Source organism: Hemitrygon akajei, chromosome 7 (assembly GCF_048418815.1).
Source record: "Hemitrygon akajei chromosome 7, sHemAka1.3, whole genome shotgun sequence".
Taxonomy (NCBI): domain Eukaryota; kingdom Metazoa; phylum Chordata; class Chondrichthyes; order Myliobatiformes; family Dasyatidae; genus Hemitrygon; species Hemitrygon akajei.
Window position 1 is genome coordinate 113,897,486 of NC_133130.1, and position 19,483 is coordinate 113,916,968.

Below are 19,483 nucleotides of genomic sequence, written 5' to 3' on the forward strand. Positions count from 1 at the left end.
GCTCTTCACATACTTGTAGAATGCCTTGGGGTTTTCCTTAATTCTGCCTGCCAAGGCCTTCTCATGGTCCCTTCTGGCTCTTCTAATTTTATTCTTAAGCTCCTTCCCTGCTAGCCTTATTATCTTCTAGATCTCTATCATTACCTAGTTTTTTTAACCTTTTGCAAGCTTTTCTTTTCTTCTTGACTAGATTTTCAAAACCCTTTGTACACCACTGTTCCTGTACCCTACCATCCTTTCCCTGTCTCAATGGAAACAGAGTATTGTAGATACTCTACGCAGAACCCCACACAAATATCCCCTGAACATTTGCCACATTTCTTCCATATGTTTCCCTGAGAACATCTGTTTCCAATTTATGCTTGCAAGTTCCTACCTGATAGCCTCATATTTCCCCTTACTCCAATTAAACATCTCGTTAACTTGTCTGTTCCTATCCCTCTCCAAAGCTATGGTAAAGGAGATAGACTTGTGATCAGCCTCTTCAAAATTCTCTCCCACTGAGAGACCTGACACCTGACCAGGTTCATTTCCCAATTCCAGATCAAGTACAGCCTCTGCAGGCTTATCTACTTATTGTGTCAAGAAACCTTCCTGAACACACTTAACAAACTCCACCCCACCTAAACCCCTCACTCTAGGGAGATGCCAATCAATATTTGGGAAATTAAAATCTCCCACCACAACAACCCTCTTATTATTACTCCTTTCCAGAATCTGTCTCCCTATCTGCTCCTCAATGTCCCTGTTACTATTGGGTGGTCCATTAAAAACACCCAGTAGAATTATTGACCCCTTCCTATTCCTAATTTCCACCCACAGAGACTCCATAGACAATCCCTCCATGACTTCCTCCTTTTTTGCAGCCATGACACTATCCCTGATCAACAGTGCCTCTTCTCTCCCTGCACTTTCTGGAACATCTAAAGCCTGGCACTTGAAGTAGCCATTCCTGCCCCTGCACCAGCCAAGTCTCTGTAATGGCCACAACATCATAGCTCCAAGTGCTGATCTGGCAGGAAAGGTTAAGGAGTCTCCCAAAGGTTCTCTACTCAGTGTTAATTAACTAAGGAGAAAATCATGGCTCAAAAGATCAGGGAAACAAGTGGAGATCTTTTGTAGGACATCCGTGTTACCAAGGAGGAGGTATTTGTAACCTTACGGCGCATTTAGTTGGGTAGAAGGCCAGAACCTGACCGAGTGCTTCCTTGGACTTTCTGGGAGGACAGTGTACAAATTATGGAGCCCCTGTGGAGACACTTGCTTCATCATTAGCCACCCGTGAAGTTCCTGGAGACTAGAATGTGCCATTGTTATTCAACTGTTTAAAAAGAATAGCAAGGATAAGCCAGGGTAGTCAGCCTGACATCAATACTGGGGAAGTGACTGGAGGGGATTCCGAGGGACAGGAATCACTGGTATTTGGAGAGTCAGGGTGTGATTAGGAGTCAGCATGGCTTTGGTGTAGGAGGAATAGAGGCTGGTGACTCATGGTGTGCCTCAGGTGTTGGTGTTGACACCCTTGTTATTCATTTTTCTATATAAACGCTTTGAATACAAATGCATGAGACATGGCCAGTTTCTGAATGACACAAAATGAGGTACTTTTGACAATGAAGATGATTATAGGGGGATCTGAAACAAAACGGCTCTTTTAAGAGCCACCCACATCTCCCAGGAAAGAACTAGGAATTAGGCGGTTATAGTAAAGTCGAGAGTGAGCTGAAAAATGAGATGATGCTGTCTCTCTACTTCTCTCGGGCTGGTCAGGGCTGTGTGTATAAAAGTAGACAGCAGCTTTGACATTGAGTAGCGACAACAAATAAAGATTTTAACTATTTGATTGGAATGAATGCTTTTGTAGACATATCGAGCCGCATTTCAGTTCAGCGCACCTCTTTGAAAACCTTCTGCCCCCAATCATTTGTAAATTCAGTAAATTAAAAGCAATCTCAATCCTCTCGTTTCCGGCAGTACTGAATTCACTCACCTCGAGAAGCTATTCAGTAAAAGTATGTAAAAATTCAGATTAAGCTAATCGTTGATTTAAATGAAGGTGAAATCTGATCATCCATGATTCTATTTATTATAAGAAACCTGGTTGCTCTTGAAATTGGCGGCAATTTGAAATTGAACTGCACTCACTGCAGTCTGATTGGCTGAATTCTGACCCTTAGTCACCAGTTTCCATATTTGGTCACAGGCAACATTCCCCACCACCTCCTCCCACCGACCAACTTCACACTGGAAAAGACAGCCAATAGAAACGCTAGGACCCTGTAATTGACATCTTCCTTGCAACCAATCAGAAGGAATTGGGCGGCCCTCCATCAATCATTTAAAAGCCGGACCCGGCGTGTGCTCCGACCACTATTTGACGAAGCAGTTAGATTAGTGAAGGAGAATGGCCCGGACCAAGCAAACAGCGCGCAAATCCACCGGAGGGAAAGCTCCCCGCAAACAACTGGCCACCAAAGCGGCGCGGAAAAGCGCCCCAGCCACGGGCGGAGTGAAGAAGCCCCATCGCTACCGGCCCGGCACCGTGGCTCTGAGGGAGATCCGGCGCTACCAGAAATCCACCGAGCTGCTCATCCGCAAACTGCCCTTCCAGCGCCTGGTGCGGGAAATCGCTCAGGACTTCAAGACCGACCTGCGCTTCCAGAGCTCGGCCGTCATGGCCCTGCAGGAGGCCAGTGAAGCTTACCTGGTGGGGCTGTTTGAGGACACCAACCTGTGCGCCATCCACGCCAAGCGAGTCACCATCATGCCCAAGGACATCCAGCTGGCCCGCCGCATCCGTGGGGAGCGCGCCTGAATCCGGCCTCGGCACCAAGCACAACAAAAGGCTCTTTTAAGAGCCACTAACTCAGCAGTGGAAAGGGCTATCATTTGCTATTTACTCACCTTCTGTGTTATCGACACGCCATTTCCTTCCACGGTGGGTATAATATTGTTCAATAATTCATCCCGGTTTCTTACACAGGCTCCAACAGGCCAGACCCCATCAACACTGGGGAATCAGCAGTTCGGGGCCGTTGGGTTAACGGCAGCGCCAACACCCCGGCCGTCGCGATTTTCCAGGTATCTGTCGGAGAATGGGTTTTAATAATCTCCCCGTCCCATTTCTAGTCAAAACCATGATCAATTCACGAGCACATCAGTCTGCAGACACTGGAATCCCGGGTTTTTCCACACAACTTATTTTTTCGCGTTGCAAACTCGCCTGAGACCGAGTTGAGAGAGACCAGATCTGATGACGTTTATACACAGACCGACCGCGAGTATAAACTGCGAATCGGGTTTCGGAGGCTAAATGACCAGAAACGTTCAAACTGGTGAGTTAAATAATGTATGGGCGGTGACCGTAAAAAAATTCTTCATCCGATTAATAAATCAATGCACACTTTTACGGTCCACGATTGAGTGAGTAACTTTCGGCGGGCTTTTCAATTTCAGGCCATCCGGGGAACTGACGTACTTTGGCGCTTTTTTCTTTGCTGCTCTCCGTTCAATGGCGCTCCTCGTGACCCGGTAGCCGCTCCGGCCTGTGTTTGGAGCGGTTTCAATCCCGTGGTGTGATTATCAATAATTACATGACAACCTCATCCACTGTTCCTCTGAAATTCAATCTCACATTAAATGGTTAATATTTCAAAGAAGGTGGGAATCTGAGGAGACAGACGGGGAGGGGTAGAGAAGCATAATCTCTAGATTTTTTTTGCTGAGTATCTTTGGTTAAATTTCTCTGAAAATTCAGACCATAAGACATAGGAATAGAATTAGACCATTCAGCCCGTCAAGTCTACTCTGCCATTCCATCATGACTGATCCCAGATCCCACTCAACACCATGCACATGCCTTCTCGCCATATCTTTTTTTAAATATATTTTATTGTTTTATGTGAACAGACTTGCAAAAAACTAATGAAAAAAAATACAGCACAACCACAGCAAAATCAAATTAAATATTGAGCAGCAAAAGAGGAAAAAAATATAAAGGCAAAAAGTAAACATACACAGCAGAGGTGCACTGCACCGAAAAGCCTCAGTCTTCATCCCGTAAGAAAGTCCAGTACAGGGCCCCATATCCTTTCAAAGATGTCCCCTCTGTCCTCATTATGTAGTCTCAGTCTCTCTAAATGTAAAGTGCTTGCCATCATTCCTTTTTGCCCGGCCTGACTGATACTGTTTCTTCCACCTGTAAACAGAGAGGCATCTGTAGTATAGGTGACCTATATATTAATGGAATCTTCGCCTCACTTGCGCAGTTACAAGCAGTTTACAATATCCCTGCATCTAGTTTTTTTTTAGATATTTACAAATTGGAGATTATGTTGGGAAATATATACCTAACTTCGAGGTTTTAGACAAACATGAGTCCCTGGAGGCAATAAATAAATTTGATCCTGTTAATAAATATGATTGTGCGGTATCCTATTTTTATCAGATCCTACATAATGGAGCTTGAGTGAACACTGCAGGTCTTCTCACCATATCTTTAGATGCCCTGACCGATCAGGGAACCATCATCTTCCGTCTCCACTGCAGTCTGTGGCTAAGCATACCACACATTTACTTCTCTGGCTTAAAACAATCCTCCTTACCTCTGTTCTAAGAAGTCGGCCCTCAATTTTGAAGCAGTGCGCTCTCTTTCTAGACACCCTTGCCATCGGAAACATTCTCTCTGCATCCACCCTATCGAGTCCATTCAACATTCAATAGCTTTCAATGAGATCCGCCCCTGCATTCTTCTAAATTTCAGTGAGTACAGGCCCAAAGCTGCCAAATGCTCCTCATATGTTAACCCCTTCATTTCCTGAATCATCCTTGTGAATCTCCTCTGGATTCTCCAATGACAGCACATCCTTTCTGAGATATGGGGCCCAAAACAGTTGATAATACTCTATACCCAGCCTGACTAGTGTCTTATAAAGCCTCGGCATTATCTCCTTGTTTTTATATTCTATTCCCCTTGAAATAGGTGCCAACATTGCATTTTCCGCCTTTACCACAGACTCAACCTGTAAATTAACCTTCTGGGAGTCTTGCACGAGGACTCTTAATTCCCACTGCACCTCTGATGTTTGATAAAGTTGCCTCCTGCCTATCAGCCATTCTGCTATCCATGCTAGTATCTTTTCTGCAACACCTTAGGATTTTATTTTGTTAAGCAGCCTCATGTGTGGCACCTTTGTCCACCCTGCTTGTCATTCAAGATTTCCCTTCACAGAAATTATGCTGACTTTGAATTAATTTATCATTAGTCTCCAAGTACCTCAAAACCTTATCCAACACTTTCCCAACCACTGAGGTTAAACTAAATAGACTACAGTTTCCTTTCTTTTGCTTTCCTCGATTCTTAGGGAGTGGAGTGACATTTACAATCTTCTAGGCCTCTGGGACCATGCCAGAATCAAATGATTCTTGAAAGATTATAACCAATGATCCATTATCTCTTCAGCAACCTCTCTCAGGACTCTGGGATGATGATCATCATGGCTGATCCAATTTTCCTCTCGGCCCCAATCTGTTGCCTTTTCCCCATAACTCTTCATACCCCAACCAATCAAGAATCAACAATCTACATAAAGACGGCCTGCACAGCTGCCTGTAGCAAAGAATTCCACAGATTCATCTCTCTCTGGCTAATGATTTTGCTCCTCATTTCAGTTCTAAAAGTACGCCTTTCTATTCTGAGGCTGTGTCTCTAGTCTTAGATTCTCCCACCATAGGAAACATCCTTTCCACATCCACTCTATCAAGACCTTTCACCATTCAATAGATTTTAATGAGGTCACCCCTCATTCTTCTGAATTCTCATGAATACAGGTCCAGAGCCATCAGACACTCTTCATATGAGAAGCCATTCAATCCTGAATCATCTTCATGAACCTCCTTTGAACCATCTCCAGTTCAGCACATCCCTTCTAAGATAAGGGGCCCAAACCTGCTCACAATACTCTGTGAGGCCTCACCAGTGCCTTATATAGTTTCAACATTGCATACTTACTTTTGTATTCTAGTCCTCTTGAAATGAATGCTACCACTGGATTTGCTTTCCTCACCATAGATTCAACCTGCAAATTAACCTTCAGGGAATCTTGCACAAGGACACTCATTGATATCTGAAAAGCACTGCTAAAAGTAGTGTTGGAGTGAGATACAACTACTATATTTAAGAGGTAGCTGAAGGTAGCGGGGCAGAGATGAGTAAAACACCAGCATAGAGATGATGGGTCAAAGGGCCAAGGTCTGTGCTGTGCGAGTGGTGACAGAATGTTCCAGAGAAGGATGATTGATTCAGTTTGATTGATTTTGATTCAATTCCAGAACAAGGGGTCACAGTTTAAGGATAAAGGGGAAGCCTTTTAGGACCGAGATTCACACTTCACACAGAGAGTGGTGAATCTGTGGAATTCTCTGCCACAGGAAACAGTTGAGGCCGGTTCATTGGCTATATTTAAGAGGAAGTTAGATATGGCCCTTGTGGCTAAAGGGATCAGGGGGTATGGAGAGAAAGCAGGTACAGGGTTCTGAGTTGGATGATCAGCCATGATCATACTGAATGGTGGTGCAGGCTCGAAGTGCCGAATGGCCTACTCCTGCACCTATTTTCTATGTTTCTATGATGAGGAAGAGCATTAAAGCCTTATTTGTTCAAAGCTGTATGCACAAATGTATTTGCACACTCCTGGCTTTAACCTTCCACGTCTTTTCTATCTGCTCTTTCAAGCCCTGGTATTTCTCCAGCTTGTCGTATTACTTCTTCCTGATGTTACTGTCATTCGGGCTTGCCACATCTACTGCTTTCTGCTGTTCCTTGTCCAGTATTACTACGTCTGGTTGGTTGGCCAGTATCTGCTTATCGGTGTGTATTTGGAAGTCCCACAGGATCTCAGCTCCGTCATTCTCCAGTACCTTCTCTGGTGTTTCCCATTTGGACTTGGGCATGTCCGATCCATACTCACTGCAGGTATTCCTGTGCACAATTCCTGCAGCTTGGTTGTTCCATTCAGTGTATTCTGTTTCAGTGGATTCCTAGCGCAGTCTATATCTTAGGTTTTGCCTGGTGTGATAGACCCCTGCTTCTATTGCTCTTGTGCTTAGCGCCTGTCCTTATGCAGCCATGAGCAGTGCCTCTGTGCCGTCCCTCAGCCCTGCCATTTCCAGCCATTGGTAGGACTTTCTTATGCCAGCCTCCTCTGATATCTGGTGATGGTACGTCACATGCAGTGGTTTGTGACCTCTGATCCCTGGCTCAGCTTCACCCACTTCCATATCCCCTGCCTGCTGTCTGAGGTGTTGTCCTAGCAGGTCGTCCTTGGGGTCATCTTCCTGACATACTTGTGGAAGGCCACATACCAGATGTACAGGACAGCTGCAAATACCTGGGGCTCCTGCAGGAGCATGGAAACCATGATGAGGATACAAGGAAGTTTGCAACATCCAAGTACCTCCAAAGAGTGAGACAGGTCCTAAAAAGTCAGTTGAATGGGGAGAACAAGATCAAAGTCATCAACACATTTGCCCTACCAGTCATCAGATAGCCAGCTGCAATAGTGTGCTGGCCAAGGAACGAACTGGAGGTCACTGAGGTCAAGACCCCCGAAACTACATGTAGATTAGGATAGTAAACGTAGCTAACTTCATTAATGAAGTCAGCCTATTTGTTTTGTTCACAAGAATCCACTGACAATTAAAAATCCAAGAGCAAAAAAGTCTACTGAAGGTACCCAACAGCCCTAGCAGTACCGGTGGAAGAAAACAGATGGTCAACACTTCAAGTGAGAACCCCGCATCTGAGCTAAGTACTTGAATGGTAAATGGTTACAGTAACAATACTATTTAGGAAGTATTTTAGAAAACATAGTACCACCATCTCCAAAGGGATCCAACCTCTAAACATATCTTTACTTCTCCCCGCTCCCCACTAAAGTTTGCTGATGGCAATGAATCAACATCTAGGAGGGAGATTGAAAATCTAGTTGAGTGGTGTCATAACAACCTTTCACTCAATGTCAGCAAGACCAAGGAATTGATTATCAACTTCAGGAGAAGGAAGCCAGAGGTCCATCAGCCAGCCCTCATTGGAGGATCAGAGGTGAGGAGAATTAGCAACTTTAAATTCCTAGTTATTATTTCAGAGGACCTGTCCTGGGCTCAGCACGTAAGTGTAATTATGAAGAAAACATGGCAGTGCCTCTGCTTCTTTTAGCATTTGCAGAGATTTGTCATGGCATCTAAAACTTTGACAAACTTCTATACATGTGTAGTGGAGAGTATATTGACTGGCTGCATCACAGCCTGGTATGGAAACACCAGTGCCCTTCAGTGGAAAATTCAACACACAGTAGTGGCTATGGCCCAGTCCATCAAGGGTAAAGCCCTCCCCAACCATTGAGAACTTCTACATGAAATATTGTCACAGTAAATCAGTCTATCATCAGGGATCCCCACCACCCAAGACATGATCTCTCCTCACTGTTGCCATTGGAAGAAGATACAAGACTCACACCACCAGGTTGAGGATCAGTTACTACCCCTCAACCATCAGGCTCTTGAACCAGAGGGGATAACTTCACTCAATCTCACTTGCCCCTTCATTGAAATGTCCCCACAACCAATGGATTCACTTTGAAGGACTCTTCACCTCTTGTTCTCAATACTTACTACTTATCTATTTGTATTATAGTTTCTTCTTTTTACATTTCCACAGTTTGTTGTCTTCTGCACTCTGGTTGAACGCCCTAGTTGGGCAGTCATTCATTAATTCTGTTATAATTACTATTCTATAGATTTGTTCAGTATACCCACAAGCGAATGAATTTTAGCATTGTATATAGTGACATATATGTACTTTGATAATAAAATTGTTTTTGAAATTTGAACTTTAAGCACTTCAGGGTTAGAGACCTGCACAATCCTGTGTACAACATACTGCATTCACCATTCTCAAGGACCCCTCCCATCCATCCCACAATCTCTTTGACCATTGACCATTAGGTAGAAGGTACCACAGTATAAAGACAAGGACTGTTAGACTAGATTACAGCTTCCTCCAGGCTGTGACTTCTGTGCACCTTGATTTCCAACAGCACCAGTAGCAGTAATAGTATTGTATATTTAGCTGTATGTCACATATGCACTTTATGGCAACTTGCACAGTATATCCACAGATTACTTAGTTATCTGTTAATAGTATTGTGCTGATATTGTTTTATGTACCCTATGAGATACATGCACTATTTTACATACCTCAAACACATCCTCCAGCCATTTGTTCAACATAATTACCATGAACCAACAGCCTCTCAGGCCCTTTTAAATCTCTCCCCTCTCATCCTTAACATATGATCCCCAGTTTTAGTCTCCCCTATCCTGAGGAAAAGACTGTTACCATCCACCTGATCTATGCCCCTCATAACTTTAAACATTTCTGTCAGGTTGCTCACACAAAATGCTGGTGGAACACAGCAGGCCAGGCAGCATCTTTCGGAAGAAGTACAGTCGACATTTCGGGCCAAGACCCTTCGTCAGGACTAACTGAAAGAAGAGACAGTAAGAGATTTGAAAGTGGGAGAAGGTGGGGGAAATCCAAAATGATAGGAGAAGACAGGAGGGGGTGGGGTGAAGCTGAGAGCTGGAAACATGATTGGCAAAAGGGATACAGAGCTGGAGAAGGGGGAAGATTATGGGACAGGAGGCCTAGTGAGAAAAAAAGGGGGAGGGGAGCACCAGAGGGAGATGGAGAGCAGGCATGGAGTGATTGTGAGAGGGGCAGAGAGAGAAAAAAAGGGGGAATAATAAATAAATAAGGGGCGGGGTAAGAAGGGGAGGAGCAATGGCATGAACATTGATTTCTCTAACTTCCGTTAATGCCCCTCCTCCCCTTCTTACCCCATCCCTTATTTATTTATTTATTAATTATTTCCCCTCCCTTTTTTCTCTCTCTCTCTGCCTCTCTCACAATCACTCCTTGCCTGTTCTCCATCTCCCTCTGGTGCTTCCCCCCCTCTCCTTTCTTTCTCCCTAGGCCTCCCGTCCCATGATCTCTTCCCTTCTCCAGACTGCCAGCCTCTCCCTGCCACTTCAGTCCTCCAATGCAAGCAACATCCTCACAGATCTTTTCTGCATTCTTTCCAGTTAAACGATGTCTTTCTTGTCATAGGGTGACCAAGACAATACTCAGTCCTGGAAGTGAGGTCTCACTGACAACCTATACGACTGCAACACAACATCTCAGCTCCCGTACTCAATACCCTGCCGATGGAGGCCAGAGGACAAGCAACACCTTCAACACACTGTCTCAGTGACGCCTCTTTCAATGTACTAAGTGTTTGTATTCCCAGATTCTCTGTTCCATTACACTACCTAGTGATCTATTACTCATTGTATAAGCCCTGGTTTGACCTCCCATTATGCATCACCTCACACCTTTTGAAATGTATTTGACATGATAGTGCAGGAGGGATAGCATTAATAGTCAGGCAAAATGATACCACAGTGCTCAGCCAGGACAGGCTGGAGAGCTTGGCTACTGAGGCTATAGGGGTAGAACTGAAGAATAGGTAACTACTTGAATTGGAATATAGACCACCCAAAGGTCAGTGGAATTTAGAGTAAGTTTATAGACAGATACTAGTCAGTTGCAAGATAAGTAAGGTTTTGATAGTAGCTGATTTTAAATTTCCACATATTGAGTGTGTGTGGCGAACCACTTTCTGCGCAGGCGAATCGGCTCACAAATAGCCAGCGCGCGGGGGGAGACTTTGACAACGGACCTCTGACGTCATTTCCGCCCGGAGAGGAGCGGGCGCTAGGGATGAAATGCCAGCGCCGCGAAGTTTGAATAAACTAGTCTCGAAACGACTTACCGACTGCGTGTCGTTATTTCAGCGCTGTGTGTAGCAGATCGCTACATGTGAATCCGATTAGAGTAAAGGGGCTGGATGAAATAGAATTTGACAATTGTGTTCAGGAAAGTTTCCTTAATCAATACACAGAGGTCCTAACTAGAAAGAATGTGATACTGGATCTCCTATTCAGGAGTGAGACGAGCACGTGACAGAAGCGTATTGTGGAACACTTTGGAAATAGTCATCATAATTTCATTAGTTTCAAGGTAATTATAGAGAAGGATACAGTAGGTGTCGTCCTCAAGTTGAGGTTCAAAATTGGAGCATGGGAGAATGAGTGGAGATGTGATAGAGGTGAGCAAATTTATTGATAGGGTAAATGCAAGCAAGCTTTTTGCACTGAGGTTGAGTGAAACTGGAACTAGAGGTCATAGGTTAAGGGATAAAAGTGAAAGGTGAAATATCAGGGGGTACTACTTCAGGTGGTGACAGTGTGGAATGAGCTGCCTCCAGAGGTGGTGGTCGAGGGTTCAATTTCAATGTTTAAGAGTAATTTGGATAAGTACATAAATGGAAAGGAATGCTGTGGGAGTAGGTCAACGTGACCAGGCAGAATCGGCATGGACTCTATGGGTCAAAGGGCCTGTTTCTGTGCTGTACTGTTCTGTAACTCTATTTGCTCCACTTCTCTGTCTGACCAAGTGTTCAACGGGCCTGTTTTGTCCTGTAGCGTCTACTGCTGTTTGTCTCTCCTTGCTCCATTTCTCTAATTGATCAATTCCCTCTGTAATCTACAATAACCTTCACAATCAACAAAGTCTTGTAATTTGTGTTGTCCATTAACATACTGATGAAACCTTGTGCAATTACATCTAAGTCATTTATATAGATAACAAGGGTCCCAACATTGACCACTGTGGCATACCATTAGCCACTGGCCTCCATTCCAAGATAGTTAGCGAGACTGTAGATGACTCCAAAATTAGTGGCATAGTGGACAGTGAAGATTATCCAGGATTGCAGTGGGATTTTGATGAAGTGGTCCATTGAATGGCAGGTTAAATAGCAGAATGTGAAGTGTAAAAGAAAGGTGAGAATGGATATCGGAGTGGTGGAAAACAATGCTGGAGAGGTAGATATGGGCAACAACAAAATGTTGGATGAACTGAATAAGTATTTTGCATCAGTCTTCACTGTGGCAGACACTAGCAGTATGGTGGAAGTTCCAGGTGCAGGGGGAATGAAGTGTGTGATGTTACCGTAACTAGAGAGACAGTTCTGGGGAAACTGAAAGTACAGTAGATAAGTCACCTGGACTAGACAGTGTACAATCCAGAGTTCTGAAAGAGGTGGCTGAAGAGATTGCAGAAGCATTAATAATGATCTTTCGAGAATCACATTATTCCGGAATGGTTCTGGAAGAATGGGAAATTGTAAATATCACTCCACTCTTCAGGAAGGGAGAGAAGCAGAAGAAAGGAAACGATAGGCCAGTTAGTCTGACCTCATGTTTGGGAAGATGTTGGAGTCAATTATTAAGGATAAGATCTCAGAGTACTTGGAAGCACATGATAAAATAGGCCACAGTCAGCATAGTGTCCTCAAGGGAAAATCTTACCTGAGAAATCTGTTGGAATTCTTTGAAGACATAACAAGCAAGATAGACGGAGAATTAGTTGATGTTCTGTAATCAGATTTTCAGAAGGCCTTTGACAATGTGCTACACAGCTTGCTGCAAACATTCACCAATTAAATAATAATCAAATCTTCTATTTTTTTCCTTCCAACATGGTTGACCCAACATTATAATCCATCTGCAGGATCCTTGCCCTATGATACCAGATGTGGACTACATCTTCTAGCTACTCACCACACACCCCCTTATGAATGATCTGAGACATCTCTGATCCTGGCATCTAAATAAGTAAATAACATACATCCAAAAGTATCGTTTTCATCCATGGAATTTCCTGTCTCTACCCTTATCACTATCACATTCGCCCCCCCCCCCCACCTTCTCGTTTGAGCCACAGAGAGTCCCAGTGCCAGAGACGTGTCCATGGTGGCTTGTCCCTACTCTACACAACTTCTACCTCCAACTCAGGTCCCCAAGACCAGCCAACATCTGGGAATTGGAAGTTGTTTAACGGTGAAGTACTGAGAGTTCATGGTCACTGATTTCCAGAGGAGGGAAGGAGAAGGGAGGCCAAGGAATATTGACTGAAAGAATAAGCAGCATGTAGTAGGTGAAGATTGGTGGGCACAGAGTGTTGGGAATGTATTAAATAATCAGAAGAACAAAGTGGTGTCACAATATATCAGTAACATTGAATATTAATGAAAACCTCAATAAATACTAATAGTAACAAGTACTGTTCTAAGTATATTAAGAACAAGAGGGTAACAAGGGATGAACAAAACCAAAGTGACAACCATTGTGTGGGGCCAGACGATGTGGGCAGGGCCTGAAATGAGTATTTCTCATCAGCATTCACCAAGGAGAAAGACATTGTGATTGGAGATTTCAGGTTTGACAGTGAAATTCTTCAGCATGATAAGATTTAAAAGGAGGAATTATTCTATGTCTTTGCTGGGATAAAGGTAGATAAATGCCCAGGCCCTGATGAGATGTATCCCAAGCTGCTGAGGGAAACAACAGATTGTTGGAGCCCTGATGTAGACAGTAAATGTTCACTGGCCTCAACTGAGGTACCGGGTGACTAGAAGACAGCAAATGTGTGATCTTAATTCTACAGTTCCTTAGCATGGTCTGTTAGAAGCTGCAGCTCGATACACTTCCCGTGTGCAAAATGTGGCGAATGCCCCCTCTTGCTTCTTTTACTCTTTCTCCCTCCACACAATCCAATGTCTCCTCAGGAACCGTGGTGCACCAATGATATACTGGTGTTACAAGGGAAATATCTGTTAACTCCTTCAAGGACTCGAAGACATGACAAGGTTTATTTCCAAATTGCTTTCTCAAAATCTCACCCCTACACTGACATGTGTCCGGGTTTTCCTTTCTATGACTGACGTGATATCATACCTATCATCTCCATACCACATTCAAAGGTCAATGGTATTCCATTGCTCGTGAACTGACATACGCAGAACTAATGAGTTGTTCTGTTTGAGATTCCTGAACTCCAATCCTTTGCCTTTTCTACTCCGTAAAATGTTTACTAAAGACATCCATGGGTGAAGGACATTTCAGACGAGACAGTTTTAGTCTATCTGGTGATCTCTGTTGTCATACTGTTACAGTGAGCCTCAACACAAATTAAGAGAACAAATCCACATCTTCTGTCACGGTTTAGGCATCTGGCATCAGCATTAAATTCCATGTCTACCCGTCTGTATCAGAATGGGACCATCCTCCCTGTCATCTTTCTGTGATTTCACTCAGTGTCTCTCTCTCCATTGTGAAAGCATAACAGTTCCGGTAATATCCCACTGCCCTACTTGGAGCTCACGGTATTTACACGGCTGCTCCTGGAGACTTTCTGATCACTGTGACTCTGGGGTGATTGACGGTGGTGAACTCAGCAATGGCAATGAATGTCAAGGGGAGGTGATTAGACTTTCTCACTGGAGATTACTTCTGTGGTTTGAATTGCTACAGGTCACTTGTTACCCAAGACAGAGGTGTTCATTATCATGAAACACCCTTTAGCAGTAGATGAAACAAAGGAACGTTTGGCTGTTTAAGAAAGGCTCTAAAAATTAACAAGGAAATTATAGGCCAGTGAGTCTGACATCAGCAGTGGAAAGGTTATTGTAAGCCACTCTAAGGGACAAGATATATTGTGTCGAAGGCTATTGTGGCTTGCAGGGGATCTGCAGCAGCTGGAAAAATGGCAGATGGAATTTGATGCAGACAAGTGTGAGGTTTTGCACTTTGGTAGGACCAATGAGGGTCAATTTTACACAGTGAACAGTAGGGCTCTGAGGAGTGTGGTAGAACAAAAGGGATCCGGGAATACAGGTCCATAATTAATTGAAAGTGGCATCATTGTTAGGGTCGTAAAGAAAGCTTTTGGCATATTGGCCTTTGTTAATTATAAATTGGAGTACAAGAGTCTAGACTGACATTGCAATTTGTCCTCCACTGTGCCTATTGTCTTGTTTATTAATTATTGTACTGCCCTGCACTGTTCTGTGCACATTATGTAGTCCTGTGCAGGTCTGTAGTCTAGTGCAGTTTTTATGTTGTTTTACGTAGTCTAGTGTAGCCTTGTGCTGTCTCACATAGTCTAGTGTAGTTTTGTGTAGCACCAGGGTCCTGGAGGAACGTTGTTTCATTTTTACTATGTACCGTACCAGCAGTTTATGGTCGAAATGACAATGAAAGCAACTTGAACTTGTATAACACATTGGTGAGGCCTATTTTGGAGTATTGTGTACAGTTTTGTCACCTACCTACAGGAAAGATGTGAATAAACTTGCAAGGGCACTGAACACTAATGTTGCTGGGTCTGAAAGACCTGAGTTATAAAGAAAGATTTGAGGTTAGGACTTTATTCCTTGGAATGTAGTAGAGAGGAGATTTGATAGACATATACAGAATTATGAGGGATATAGATGCTGAGGTTGGATCATACTATAATCAGAGGCCACCAATTATGGGTGAAGTTTAAGGGAAACCTTAGAGGATCATGAGCGTGTGGAATGACCTGAAAGCACAAGTGATGCATGCGAGCTCGATTTCAACATTTAAGAGAAGTTTGGATAGGCACATAGAATAGAGGGGCATGGAGGGCTCTAGACCGAGTGGAGGTCTACGTGAGTAGGCAGTTTAAATGGTTCGGTATGGACAAGATGGACTGAAAGGCCTATTTTGATGCTGTACTTTTGAATGAACCTGTGACCAGCTGGGCTGAGTTGATTCCCTATTGTATACTGAGACAGAGTTTAAAATAGAACTGCTTTATTTGTCATAGAGCCAGGATATTAAACTCCAGTCCCCTTAGAGTTGAATATTAGCAGAAGAAACTCCTCCCACATCCAGTGACCAGGGTGGGGTGCAGAACCGGATGTAAAGAGCAGCAGCAATAATTGGAGTTCCACACCATCAGTCATTCTTGAACTTGCCTCTGGATTCAGCAACTGCGATGGTTAAATATCCAGCATGCAGCTTATTGCAACTTTTTCCCCAGTGTGAACCCGGTAGTGTGTCACAAGGTTCGATAACTGAATGAATCCCTTCCCACATTCAGAGCAGATGAACGGTCTCTCCCCAGTGTGAACTCGATGGTGTGTCTGTAGGCTGGATGACTGAGTGAATCGCTTCCCACATACTGAGCAGATGTACGGCCTCTCCCCAGTGTGAACTCGCTGGTGTATCTTCAGTTGAGATGACTGAGCAAATCCCTTTCCACAGTCTGAACAGGTGAATGGTTTCTCCCCAGTGTGAATTCGCTGGTGTGTCTGTAGACTGGATGACTGAGTGAATCCCTTACCACATTCAGCGCAGGTGAATGGCCTATCTCCAGTGTGAACTCGCTTGTGTAGCTTCAGTTGAAATGACTGAGGGAATCCCTTCCCACAATCTGAGCAGGTGAATGGTTTCTCCCCAGTGTGAACTGACTGGTGTCTCTGTAGACTGGATGACTGAGAGAATCCCTTACCGCATTCAGAGCAAGTGAATGGCCTCTCTCCACTGTGAACTCGATGGTGTAGCTTCAAGTGAGATGAGTGAGTAAATCCTTTTCCACAATCTGAACAGGTGAATGGTTTCTCCCCAGTGTGAATTCGCTGGTGTGTGTGTAGGTGGGATGGTCGTGTGAATCCCTTCCCACACTCAGAGCAGATGAACAACATCTCTCCTGTGTGAACTCGCTGATGCACCTTCAGTTCAAATGACTGAGTGAATCCCTTCCCACAGTCTGAGCAAATGAATGGCCTCTCCCCTGTGTGAACTTGCTGGTGTCTCTGTAGATTGGATAACTGAATGAATCCCTTCCCACATTCTGAGCAGGTGAACGGTCTGTCCCCAGTGTGAACTTGCTGATGTGCCAGTAGGTAAGATGACCGAGTGAATCCCTTCCCACAGTCTGAGCAGGTGAACGGCCTCTCCCCAGTGTGAACTCGCTGGTGTGTCTGTAGGTAGGATGGCCGAGTGAATCCCTTTCCACAATCTGAGCAGATGAATGGCCTCTCTCCCGTGTGAACACGCTGGTGTAGCTTCAGATGAAATGACCGAGTGAATCGCTTCCCACAGTCTGAGCAGGCGAACGGTTTCTCCCCAGTGTGAACTGACTGGTGTGCCAGAAGATCAGATGACCGAGTGAATCCTATCCCACAATCTGAGCAGATGAATGGCCTCTCCCCTGTGTGAACTAACTGGTGTGTCTGCAGGCTGGATGAAACAGTGAATCCCTTTCCACAGTCTGAGCAGGTGAACGGCCTCTCCCCAGTGTGAACTCGCTGGTGTACCTTCAGTTTAGATGATCGAGAAAATCCCATCCCACAGTCTGAGCAGGTGAATGGCTTTTCCCCAGTGTGAAATGACTGGTGTGCCAATAGGTCAGATGACCGAGTGAATCTCTTCCCACAGTCTGAACAGGTGAAAGGCATCTCCCCAGTGTGAACTCGCTTCAGTATCAGCAGATCAGATAACTAAGCACAGCTATTCCACACACAGAGCAGGTAAGTGGCCTCTCTTCCCTGTGAATCCCCGATTTTTCTGCCAGTGAGGTGATTTCTGCCCAGACATTAACAGGTGAACAGCCTCTCAATGTTGAGAATTTTCTCATTTATCCTCAGCTTGGAATACAGAATGAACCACTTCCTACAGTCAGAGCAGGTGAATCTTCTATCGCGTGAACTTGCTGATCTATCTTCAGGCTGAACAGATCCCTGTCACACACACAGCAGGTCAATGGCCTCTCCGCACTGTGAACTCACTGGTGTGACTGTGGGTTGGCTGAGTGAGTAAATTCCGTTGTTGTGTTTGAGATTCCCCTACACAAATTCTTTGCCATTTCTAACCTGTAAAAAGATTTACAAAAGACATGAATGAGTGAAGGACAACATTTCAGATTAGATAATTTTAGTCTGTATGGTGAGCTCTGACATCACACTGTTACAGCAATGTTCAACACAAGTTGGAGGAACAATTCCTCATCTTCCAATTGGACACAGATCAGGTATATGGACTGACATCAAATTACCTGACTGTTCTCCTGTCTGTATCAGAATGGATGATTTCTGCTTGTCTTTAATCTATGATTTGACTCAGTTTGTCTCTATCAGCATTATTTCAAGTTCCAGTCATATCCCACAGTGCTACAAAGAGCACATGATATAACATGACTGCTCTTACAGATTTCCTAATTACTCTGACACACCTCAGTGATTGATAGTGGTGAACTCATCATTGGCAATGCCAATAGATATGAGGGGGCAGGTGTAGTATTTCTTTCTCATTGGAATGTGGCACCTTTGTGATGTGAAACCTACAGATCACTTGTTACCTAGGACAATAGTTTTTGACATTACTATGCACCCAGACAGAATGGTACAAACCACATTCTCACAGGTAGAAGGGCCCAGTACAGGAGGAGGTTGAACAGAAGTGATTTCCTCAAGAACTAAAGCCCATGGAAGGATTCTAGTGTGTGTGTCTTTTCTTCATGCCACACTAACTGACATTTCCATTCACTGGAAGACAGACTCTTCATCCAAGATCAACTCATTGCAATATTTGAGTTCCGAGTTCCTAATCGTTGGAGTTTGATAGCTGGAGCTCAGCAGTGTCCGCTCTCATTCCCTTCCAAACGCGCCCGGTGGGCTGGCGGGGAAAGCTGTGTCTCCACGGCTGCCCCCATACCCAGAAACCCTCACGCACAAGAGACCTGTCTATCCGTTAGTGTCCCGGGGGCGCACATGCCCCTCAAAATGGCGCCAGCGCCGTCACTCATCAGCAGAAAACTCCCCCTCCAGGGGGGACTGGGTCTGAATCATGGGGTTGAGAGAGATACAAATGACAGGGACAAAACCCGGTCTGCGGGGCCACCGAACATCAGGAACTCACAGCAATCAGCCTGCAGTCGGGGTGCTGATGACCCCCACCCCACCCAGCCCGGAGCACCTATCCTACCTGCTGCCGGTCCTTCAGTCTTTTGTCCACTGAGCGCATGCGCGATTTCCGGGCACAATCTGCAACCTTTACGCCTGCGCATTCGATAGCGGGTCCGCGGAGGATAGTTCTGCAGCGTGGCCTTCTTTGTGTGGGTATAGTGCCATTAAAAGTGTCTGCAACCGCCGTTTCAACGCCACAAGCCTAAAAGATATTTAATGTTTTTATGTAGAAACTCAGCATATTTTAACGTAGCAAACTCCCACAAGCAATATACTCAATATCAATAGGTATTCCGTCTGTCAAATGTCAAAAACCAACTCACTTAAAAATGCAGATATAAAACACAAGACGCTGGGAATATAGAGCAACACACACAAAGTGCTGGAGGGACTTAGCAGGTCAAGCAGCATCTAAGCAGAAGAGTAAACAATCAACTTTACATACATTGCTAATCTTTCATTTGTTGCCATATCCTCCTGGTCAGATTCCCTCCTCCCTGTGAACTCTAGACCCTGCCACTTTCTGGATCCCCAAAGCCCTGACT

The 19,483-nt window shown here is 44.5% G+C and overlaps 2 protein-coding genes across 2 annotated transcripts; one reads left to right on the forward strand and one right to left on the reverse strand.

Moving 5' to 3' along the window:
- The first annotated feature begins 2,371 nt into the window (after window positions 1-2,371).
- Window positions 2,372-2,877, forward strand: LOC140730039 (histone H3). Its single transcript, XM_073050184.1, has one exon. It carries the CDS (start codon window positions 2,405-2,407, stop codon window positions 2,813-2,815), a length of 411 nt encoding a protein of 136 aa, XP_072906285.1. The 5' UTR covers window positions 2,372-2,404; the 3' UTR covers window positions 2,816-2,877.
- Window positions 2,878-15,786: 12,909 nt separating this feature from the next.
- Window positions 15,787-18,985, reverse strand: LOC140730834 (uncharacterized). The gene is made up of 2 exons (XM_073051776.1): window positions 18,958-18,985; window positions 15,787-17,846 (listed from the first exon to the last, which is right to left on the reverse strand). The coding sequence occupies exon 2, from the start codon at window positions 17,430-17,432 to the stop codon at window positions 15,972-15,974; it is 1,461 nt and encodes a 486-aa protein (XP_072907877.1). The 5' UTR covers window positions 17,433-17,846; window positions 18,958-18,985; the 3' UTR covers window positions 15,787-15,971.
- Window positions 18,986-19,483: the final 498 nt, after the last annotated feature.

Bases quoted from the DNA above. Each gene is read 5' to 3' on its own strand.
- LOC140730039 (XM_073050184.1), top strand. From the start codon at position 2,405: ATGGCCCGGACCAAGCAAACAGCGCGCAAATCCACCGGAGGGAAAGCT.
- LOC140730834 (XM_073051776.1), bottom strand. From the start codon at position 17,432: ATGCCTTTCACCTGTTCAGACTGTGGGAAGAGATTCACTCGGTCATCT.